The sequence below is a fragment of the Plecotus auritus genome, assembly GCF_963455305.1.
Source record: "Plecotus auritus genome assembly, chromosome: 5".
Classification (NCBI taxonomy): Eukaryota; Metazoa; Chordata; class Mammalia; order Chiroptera; family Vespertilionidae; genus Plecotus; species Plecotus auritus.
The window spans coordinates 23697200-23706767 of NC_137776.1; the positions used below are offsets into that span (position 1 = coordinate 23697200).

The window sequence follows — 9568 nt, forward strand, 5'->3', positions numbered from 1 at the left end:
GAGCAAAGTGACCATGAACTAGTTACCTCACCTCTCTCTCTGGTCCAACCTTGGGGTCAGCATGCTAAGGCCTGTCCTGGCATGAACACAGCTTTCTTTTGAGACTTTGCAGAGCTTTGATGAGAATGGACCTGCAGAGGGGTGGAGTACTGGAGGTTTTGTCCTCAGAGGAAGGTGAGCATATCCCTGGACAGGACCACCCCTGACTCCAGACTATGCAAGTATTGAACCCAGTCAGCATTCTGGACTCAATGGCTCTAACAACTTAAATAATTTTTATTACAAAAGGAAGAAAAGACCAAAACATCCCTCAAATTCTCCCATGGGCTTCCCCCTTGGCGCCAATAAATAAGGTGGGGGAGACTGACCAGAGGAGGGGGAGTCATGGTTCAGCAGAAGAGGGAGCTTAGCCTGGGCAGGGGTTGGAAGGACATCCAACCCGCTCCCCTGTCCCGGGCCCTACGGTCACATTGGCTGGAACACAGAACTCTGCCCACTGACAGCAATAGTCTCTGGATGTGTCGCAAGGAGTGTGGCCAAGGAAGAAGAACATGTCTCAGGATGGCCAGGATGGCTGCCTCACCCTGCAGCCTTCTCAGTTCCAGGCAGCATTGAGTCCAGCCAGCTCCCTGCTGGCTCCCAGGGAATCTAGCAGCATCAACTGAGGTGCAAGCCCACCAAAGGGGGGCCTAAGACAGATGGAATGGGCTCTCCCCATTGAGGGAGGCAGGTATGAAAAATCGTAGTGAGAGCTGGCTGGATTGGGACCCACTGTGCAAGTCTAGAGGTCTATAGTTGGAAGGACAGACCACCCCCTTGCCAGCTCAGCTTGCAGCTCTGTCACTACACCAAGATGGTGGTGGAGGACTCTGGCATTGCCCAGTCAGGTCTCAATGGTATATCTCTGTAGAGGAGGCAATGGTGGGATCCATTACCCCCGCTCAGGTCTCTTACAGGGCCAGTGCCCTCCAGGTAGGGAGGCCTTTGGATCAAGTTGGGCAGTTCCAGGAGGACAGTGGAGGGATCTTTTCAGCTCCCTGGCCCAGCCATGCCCAGTGAGTGAAAGCTGCTCTCTTCCAACAAGAGCTGTCCCAGGCGGTAGAGCAGCTGGGGGTACCAGTGCACACCCTCCCCCAGGGTCCAGCTGCCCCACGTCAAGCTGTGAAACAGTCGAAAGGGCCAGAAGGCCAAGTGAGCCAAGCGGTGGTCAGCCACGGCCGCGAAGCAGGAGGCCACCACATCCTCTACCACCAGCGTCCCGTGCCTCGTTAGTGGGGCATAGGCTCCAAGGGCAATATGTGTGGAGACAGCTGCCACTCGGGCAGGCTGCAGGCCTGGCACCCCAGCCACCAGCACATACTGGCCAGGCTGCACTTGACTGGCAAATGTGGCCTGGAAGTGGGCCGCTGGTTCTGTGTGATTGTTGGCAGTGAAGAGCAGATGGGCAGGTGTGAGTGCCAGGCGTCTCGGGGGGTCCTGTGTCTCGATGACCTGGAAGGCCCTCAGCTTATCTGGCTCACGATCCAGGAAAATGAGCACATCACTGAAGGTGGGGTTCCCATCCTCCCCCATGGCCAGCACCCGGTCTCCTGGCCTCACAGCTGACAAAGCCACACGTGCCCCACTCTCCAGGCGCACCTGGGCTCCAGCAGGGAAGCAGCCACCTGTCTTGGCTGCAGCTGAGTGCTCTGTGGGAAGAAGGGACATGAAGGTGTTACTACTGTGGAGCTCAATTCCCAGTCATAGCACCCTTCCCAAGCCCAGCCAGTGCTCCCTCTTGCTCCCAGAGAGTCCCCATCACCATATCTTGGCTCCTATCCCCACTTCCAATGCAGCCTTGAACCCATTCCAACCCACAATGTGATCTCTGCTCTTCCCCCCAGTCTAATCCTTTGCCAATGAGAGGAGCATATTGTGGCTCCAGTGAGTGAGAAGGAAAAGGCCATCCTGAAGCCCAGATGAAGCCCCCATCTGTTTTCAATCCTGACAATGTTGTGCAGCAGTCAGAGAGGTCAGAGGTCAGCTGAGCCAGGCAGTGGTCAGCTGTGATTGACACCCAGAAAGCTGCAGTCTCATGGAGAAGGTGAGTCACTTAGCTCCTCTGGGGTCTAAATGTGCCATTATTTCTCACTTCCCCAATGGTGCCCTCTCAGACTGACATGCCAAGTTCTGTGCCAGAGCTGGCCCTTGGAGTCTATATGGAAGTGAAAGGAAGACCAGCCGTGGGGTGAATATAGACTCCAGGGAAGCCTGGCTCAGTGGCAAGGGTAAAATCACTGTCTCAATTCATGTGCTGGTACTTATGCAGGAACAGGACACAGTGGCATCAGTGGGTGGGATGGAGAACAGTGTTTGGGGGTCAGGAATAAGGAATGGAAGTGGCCTCTCTGAGAGCTGGCACCGGGCCAGTATTTGCAGGTGAAGGGTGGATGTGACTTGAAACAGATACCATGGGCAAGAAAGAGCTGAGGAGAAGGGCAGTGTGGGGGTGGGGTGGGGTCACCCCTGTGGGCCCAGGTGGGATCAGGAATAGTAAAAAGGGGCCTGGTCTCTATGTGCAGGGTCTGTGCATGTGACTATGCCTGGTACCAGCACGGAAGGCTGAGCCTGCAGCCCTGGGGCCAGGAAACATTTGAAGCATCCATGACTGGATTCAGTGTGGTGACAGGGATGCTGACAAGATTTGAGAGAGGGGCAAGGCCCCAGTGCCTGCCAATTCGGATCAACAAGGCGGCAAATCTGGGAAAATACACTTTATTGAGTCCACTCTGTTTATTCTGGCCCTCATGGTTGGCTTTGCCCCAAAATGCCCAGTTTCAGGGTCCTGAGGGAGAGGTGGGGACGCCTGCACCCCCTGGGAGGAGCATACATAGTGCCCTAAAGGGCCTGGCCTGCAGCCCCGTTGTAGGTTCTGAACCTCTGGGTTCCTGGTTCCTGGTCAGACTTGCTGATGTCTGGGCAGCCCTGGCCCCTGCCCCTCACCCCACCCGCCTCATTCTGCACCAGGCTGGGTGGGGAGGCTGTCTCTGTCACAGCCTGGGTTCCACATCCGCTCAGCTCGCTGTCTTGAACCTCCTGCCGCAGGCTCTGGACTATGGACCTCAAGGTCAGCACCCAGCAGCGCCAGGACAGGGCCCTGTCTCACTAGGCTCCCAACATAGACACTACCAGGCACGGGAGGAGCAAGCGGTCACAAGCGGAAGCGGGGAGCGCCGCCGACGTCCTCTTTCCCGGGGTTCCCGCCTCCATCCCCGGGAGGGTCTCTTCTTCTTGGCCCCAGCGGGCCCTGCGCCGCCTGCCCACGCCCTGCGGCCCCGGCCCCGGGCCCAGTCCCCCGGCAGCGGCTCACCGGACTTGACGGAGCAATGCACGTGGGCCTTGGACTCATAATACACCCAGTCGAAGCCGGCCTCCACTGCCAACCGCGCCAGCAGTCCGTACTTATTGCGGTCGCGGTCCGAGGTGGTGATGTCCACTGCGCGGCCTTCGTAGTGCAGCGACTCCTCCGAATGGTGCCCGTCTTCGTCCCAGCCCTCAGTCACTCGCAGCTTCACGCCGGGCCACTGGTTCATCACCGAGATGGCCAGGGAGTTCAGGCGGTCCTTGCAACGCTGCGAGAGGAAAGCGCCGAGTTAGGGGGAGGAGCTGGCCCGCGTGCAGGTGGAGTCGTAGCCTCGCTCTTCCAGCGCAACCGCTGGAGGTGGGAAACCGGGAAGGGGGCTCTCTTCCGCTCTCTTTGGTACACAGAGCCCTAACTTACTTCCGTTATAGCATCGGCTGCCCCACGGACCTGGACCGCACAGTGACGCCACAAATCTGAAGTGCGTGGCAAGCCCTATACCCTTAGGGCTCCTTTCTCGGATAAGGGGCCCCTCCCTTCTCTGCCCCGCTCGGTACCAATTCCTCCACAGCCTGCACCTTTCCAACGCCCAGTCCCTCTGTTTCACGGAAGCACCGGAGACCAGGGCGGCCTGCTACCTGGAGGGGCGGAAGCGGCCTGCGGCGGGCCTGCTAGGCGTGCAAGGCCAGAGATGCCCAGTAGGTGTCACCGTAGCCTCAGGGCTGAGGCCCGGGGACACCAGCCCCGGAGGCGCGGCAGGTGCGGAGACCCAGCAGCATGGGGGTGTGTTGGAAGGGAATCCCGGGCATACCTGGATCCCTCGGTCACCACAAAGCATTCCTGATGAGACCCTCTTATGTCCAAAACTTGCCCGCACCCCTGCCGAAGTAGGGCAGCCCTGTAACCAGAAGCTCGTAGAAGGACTAGTGCCCGGCCTGGCCCTATTCAGAGCGACGCGGAATAGGGTTTCCACAGGGTTGATAATCTTAAGTAACGTCCCCCGAGCCCAGAGTCCTCCGCGCCTCGGCGCTGCTCGCGTCTGGGAAGGGACTCCAGAAATCGAACTTCTAATCTCAGGGAGCCGCCTCCACGCTCCGCCTCACATGGGGTGGGAGTAGAGCCGCGCCCGCGGAAAGGACTGGAGAGATCACCTGTCTGTGCTGACTCCCCGCGTGCCTGCAGCCCAAGGGACCCTGCAGTTGACTGGGGGGAGGGGCCGGCAAGAGAGGGGGCCCTTCCACAGTCCTTGACTCTGAAGTTCGAGGTGCCGCCAGGCGTGGGTAGCCCCTGTCTCAACCTACCCCCACCCCGCAGAGCCCGGCCCCACAGACCCTTGGACTCCGTCTCCCAGGAGCCAACAACGTTTACAGCCCAAGGCCCGTAGTCCTCCTTGGCGGGCAAGCTAGGTGGGGCGCTCACTGCCCCAGGAGGGAGCTCCGTGTGCTCTTGCCTCCAGGCTTCTAGCCTCCCACCTATGTTCTCTGGCGGCCCCTGCCCTCCGCCTCTCTCTCTCCCGCCACTCCCCGCCCCTTCGGGTCCAGAGCCGGGGCGCGCGCTGTCAATGATTGCCCAGCCCGTGGCCCGGATCCTTATCTGCATTCCTCTGCGCCCAGCCCGGCCCGGCCACCAGCCAACCTTCGCCCCGACACTGGCCGGCCAGCCCCGGCGCCAGGGCGCATGCCGAGGGCCGTGGTCTAGCTGCTTTTCCTAAAGCACTTAGAACGTGGGCTGCCTGCCTGCGTGGGGGGGGGGGGGGTGAGGGGGGAGCGCTGAGGAAGGGGACTTAGGTCTCTTCCCCTGCGGACCTAGTTGCAGTGAAGAAAACTTGCGACTCCCCCCAATCCTGCCCCTCGCCCTCCCTCCCCCGCCCTCCACTCCCCCAGCGCTTGTGCTGAGCACTGGTCCCAGCATGCAGAGACTAACTTTAGCTCTACTCCCTGCCTCCCCGGCACCCAAACCCCTCCCTTCCAACCCAACCCGTCCCCACCATCAAGCCCAGGGGTCCCCCAAGTTCGGCCCTAGCGCCCAAAGGCCCCCGTCCCCCACCCTTCAACCGCAGGGGCGCCTCTCAGCTCTCTGCACAGACACGTGGGCTCGCCCGACAAGTTCTCTTTCCCACCTTCACCTTCCTCGCTGTTCTTTAACCCCAGACCCCAGCGGGGGCAGCGCATCTAACCCGCCAGGCGCAAACCTCCCGGGCAGGAGCTGCCACCTCCACAGCGACCGCGAGTGGAGGAAAGGAGCTGCTTCGCCTCGGGGTGCCGAATGGCTTCTAAATGAAAGAGGCCCAGCCGTGCGGATGGTTAGGCCAGGAAGTACCGCGTGGATCCCGGTGGCGCAGGAGGCAGCCAGATCGAGGTGCCTCCGGGTGCCGGATGCCGCGTATGACCCGAGCTGCCAGCGCGCCGGGGCAGAGGGGCCGTGGCCAACCGGCTGGGTTGTGGCGCTCGGCAGCAGGGAGCTCTTCTCAGCCATCGGCACGATCGATCGGGGATGCCAACACGCCTGCCGCGACCCCTGGCTGTCCCATCTGGGCAAGAAGCAGCTGGGTTTGGCGAGAGGGGCAGGTGCCAGGGGGCGTGCCAGCCAGTGGAGCAAAAGTGCCAGGGAGGGTGGATAGGGCCGGGCAGGTGGCGGTGCTTGGGCAGTGGCGCCCTGGGAGGGCGGGTCGCGCTCACCTGGGTCATGAGGCGGTCGGCGCCCGTGTTCTCCTCGTCCTTGAAGATGATGTCGGGATTGTAATTGGGGGTGAGCTCCTTGAAGCGCTCCGAGCTGCGCGCGATCTTGCCTTCATAGCGCCCGCTGGCGCCCAGGGTCTTCTCGGGCACGTTGGGGCTGAATTGCTTATAGGCGAGCGGCACAAGCTTGCGCGGCGGCCGCCTGCGGCTGCCCACCACCCGGCCCGGCCCGCAGCCCCGCGCTGCTGGCACCAGCAGCAGCAGCAGAAGCAGGCAGAACCGCAGTCGGGGCCGGAGCCGGGCGGGAGACATGGCCGGGAGCCCGGGAGAGCGGCGGGCGAGGGCGCTTGGTGGGCTGATGGGTGGGCTAGTCGACCCGGGCCCTAAGGGGGCTCAGGCGTCTGGGTGGCTTCGGGGGGCTCCAGGTGGGGGCGCCATGGGCTGCGCGGCGTGGCGCAGGGCCGGCGGGACTCAGGTGCGGGGCGGGGGCCCGGGGCCCTGGCTGGTGGCGGCGCGCTGTCCCCCTCGGCGCCTCGACTCTGAGCTGCCCGGCTCGCCCGCCGCCAATAAATAGGCCGGCCCGTTTGTTTTGGCAACGCGGCGGCGGCGGGGGGCGGCGGACGGCGGGGCTGCGGGCCGCCGGGCTGGGCTGGGTTGGCCGGGCCGGCGGGTTGGCGGGCCCCGCGGTTAGCACCCCGGCCCGGCGGTCAGGCGGCTCGGGCGGAGCGGGAGCTGCTGCTGTCTGCGGCGCAGCCCGGGGCCGAGTGAGAGGGGAAATGGAAGAGATCCGGGCGCGGGCCCCGCGCAGACCGCACCCTGCCCATGTCCCTGCCTCCTGTGTGCTCGACAGCGAACCTGCAACAAGGGCAGCGCAGCCTCCTCCCCCTCAGGCGGGCGGCCCCCGGCACCAGCCAGCCCTCGTCCTGCTCGCTCCGCCACCGCGAGTCCACCAGCCCGCCCGCTGCCCTCAGCGCCCCCTGCGCTGCCTGAGTTTGCCCTCCCCGCCCGGACGGGCCCCACCCCGCCTTGGCCTCGCCTCTGGGCTCCCCGCGGCTCCGGGGTGCCCCGCCAGGCGCAAACCTCCCGGACAGGAGCTGCCACCCCCACAGCGACCGCAACCCACGGCGCGGCCGGACGCGAGGGGCGGGGGGCAGTGGCCGGACCGCACAGCCGCCTACGGTGTCCCCTGCGGGGAAGTAAACCCAAAAGGCAGGAGGCCGCTGGTAACCTGGTGCCCCACCCTGGCGCAGGAGACGCGCCCTCCCAGCCGCCGGTTGTGAAGCTGGGAATGCTGTTAAAAGAAGCAAGATGAAATTGCAAAGGGATACGCCAAGGTGTAGAGAAGTGCAGCCAATATAGTGACATCAACAGAATACCAAAGAAACCCCGACTGGCCACCATAAAGAGGGGCAACACAGGGGGCTTGCTAAGAATGCAAAAAAAAAAAAAAAAAAAAAAAAAGCCAGTGGCATACACTACAGGAGCTGCTAAATAATTACTCTCTTCCTTCTACTTCGCAAATTAACAAGGACAGAGAATATGTAGAGGCAGCTGGAGAAGTAAACATGGGTTGTGTGTTTATTTTGATATGCCATTCAGGAAAGCTGAATGAATTAGGTTTCATTCTGCTAAAACAAGAAAAGGCAAGTATGTAAAACACACATACATACACACACACCCCCCAAACTACATATATGATTTAGTTGTGTATATTCTACAAAGTCAATAGCAATAGAAATAAAAGGCTGAGCAATTAAAAGGTTTAAAAATTCTCATTCCAAGAATATGATACAACAGGTACTTATGTGCCCCATACATGGAAACTATTAAATATTATTACTTGCAATATTTAACTTAAACTCACAACCCCAAATGAGCTAATATCCCCATGTTACAAGTGAAGATTTTGAATTTCAGAGAGGATAAGCAACCTGCCCCTGGGGATTCCACTGGGGGTGGGGAGGGACCCCAGAGCCGATATATTGGCCCTCTCTCTGTGCAGCACCCACTCATTCAGTACAGCTCCGGTTTGGGGCTAAGATGGCTTTTCACAGATGTACTCACATTTTCTCTAGATCAATTTTGTGAACACAAATTCAGAATGGGGAGGGACTCACTCAAGATAAGGTTTAGCCCAAGCACTTCATATTACAGAAAAGGACTGAGGCTTACAGCAGGGAATTTAGGATGGCTCCACCAGAAGTGGAGTGGCATGTGTCTTTGGGAAACAAAATGGATTGTTTCTTTTCCTCCCCTTTTGCCCATACTTCCTCCCCACGCCTCATTCATTCTCACATTAGCATTCAGATTCTATGTCTCTGACTCACAGATCACTCTAATGTTGCTTCTTTTCCTTGAAAGCTTTCAGAGTGCTTTAACTTATGTTTCCCAGTGTTTAAGAATGATCCCTGCAATATCCCCCTCCCCTCGGATTTCTGGGACAGACCATGCAGCCAGCTCAGTACCTCTTCCAGTCCATACAGACAGGAGCTCCCTATTTTGATGGAGTTCCAAAAGAGAAAATCCTGTAGGGTTGCAAGGTCTTTTATAATCATTTTCTATACAACTTTTGCCTCAAGTTCAATCTTTCCTTCTTCCTCCCTCTCTAATGCAAATTCATCTCCTTTCTTCTTTTTCTGGCCTTAGCAACTAGGGCTATTATCCTGTTTGTTCTCTCCTACCCATGGTCTTGAAGGGTTGTTAGATTCACTTTCAATCTTCTTCTCTCCAAGTGAAAGACTATTTCTTTAAGATCCTCTCAGAAGTTCTCCTTTATAATGATTTATTAATTTTGCCTTTCTTGCTCTTTATTTCTCCTCTTAAACTTGGTCTTCCTGAATACAAATCTCTGGTAAAGATTGGATCAGTGTCAAATAAGAATTACTTACGCAGTGCTGATGTAGTTTGGATGAGGGTGCTTCTGCAGCTGCACGACCTTGGTTTAGATTGTACTGCACTAAACTTAGACCCTCTTCGATCTGACGGTCTTTGGAGCAGTGATAAGGGTGTGTACTGGGAGAAGCAAATGGAGCTAACATTGACCAAATCTTTTCTATTACAGATGCTTTTAAACAATTAGTAAATCTTCACAATAACTCTCTGTACGCAGTAATTATTATTCTCATTTTACAGATCTACAACTCTGGAGCTTTAGTAGGAAAGTAGCTTGCCTGTGATCAGTTAAGATTTGAACCTGGAGATTATTTACTCCAAAGTTATAGTCTCTTCTCAGGACCCAATGGTGGTTCAAGAGCTGAAGCTCAAATTTAGATCAACATCAGTCCAATAGCCTTCAGCAGAGGAAGGGAGAGAGGAAGTGAGAAATTAGAAGCATCATACCGTCTACAGCAGTGACCCTGCAGCACTGTTAATCCAAGTTGGGCCTAAGAACCCTGATCATTTCTTGGTTGCCTATGTTTTTAGCTGTTTAGTAGATGTGTGGTAGCTTTTGAATTGGGCCAATCCATTAGATCTATCAGATAAAGTCTGGCTCTCTTTTTGGTCACTTTCAGGCTCTTGCCAGCAGGGAACCTGAGGAACTGAGGCATCC

The 9568-nt window shown here is 58.0% G+C and overlaps 1 protein-coding gene across 1 annotated transcript; it reads right to left on the bottom strand.

The window, feature by feature from the left end:
* Positions 1 to 257: 257 nt before the first annotated feature.
* IHH (Indian hedgehog signaling molecule) lies at positions 258 to 6559 on the bottom strand. The gene is made up of 3 exons (XM_080669438.1): positions 6019 to 6559; positions 3350 to 3611; positions 258 to 1688 (listed from the first exon to the last, which is right to left on the bottom strand). Exons 1-3 carry the CDS (start codon positions 6328 to 6330, stop codon positions 1030 to 1032), a joined length of 1233 nt encoding a protein of 410 aa, XP_080525564.1. The 5' UTR covers positions 6331 to 6559; the 3' UTR covers positions 258 to 1029.
* Positions 6560 to 9568: the final 3009 nt, after the last annotated feature.

Coding starts and splice junctions, on each gene's coding strand:
- IHH (XM_080669438.1), bottom strand. CDS start 6,330: ATGTCTCCCGCCCGGCTCCGGCCCCGACTGCGGTTCTGCCTGCTTCTG. Junction 3,612..6,018: donor CCGACCGCCTCATGACCCAG/GTGAGCGCGACC, acceptor TTCCTCTCGCAG/CGTTGCAAGGACCGCCTGAA. Junction 1,689..3,349: donor GCATTGCTCCGTCAAGTCCG/GTGAGCCGCTGC, acceptor TTCTTCCCACAG/AGCACTCAGCTGCAGCCAAG.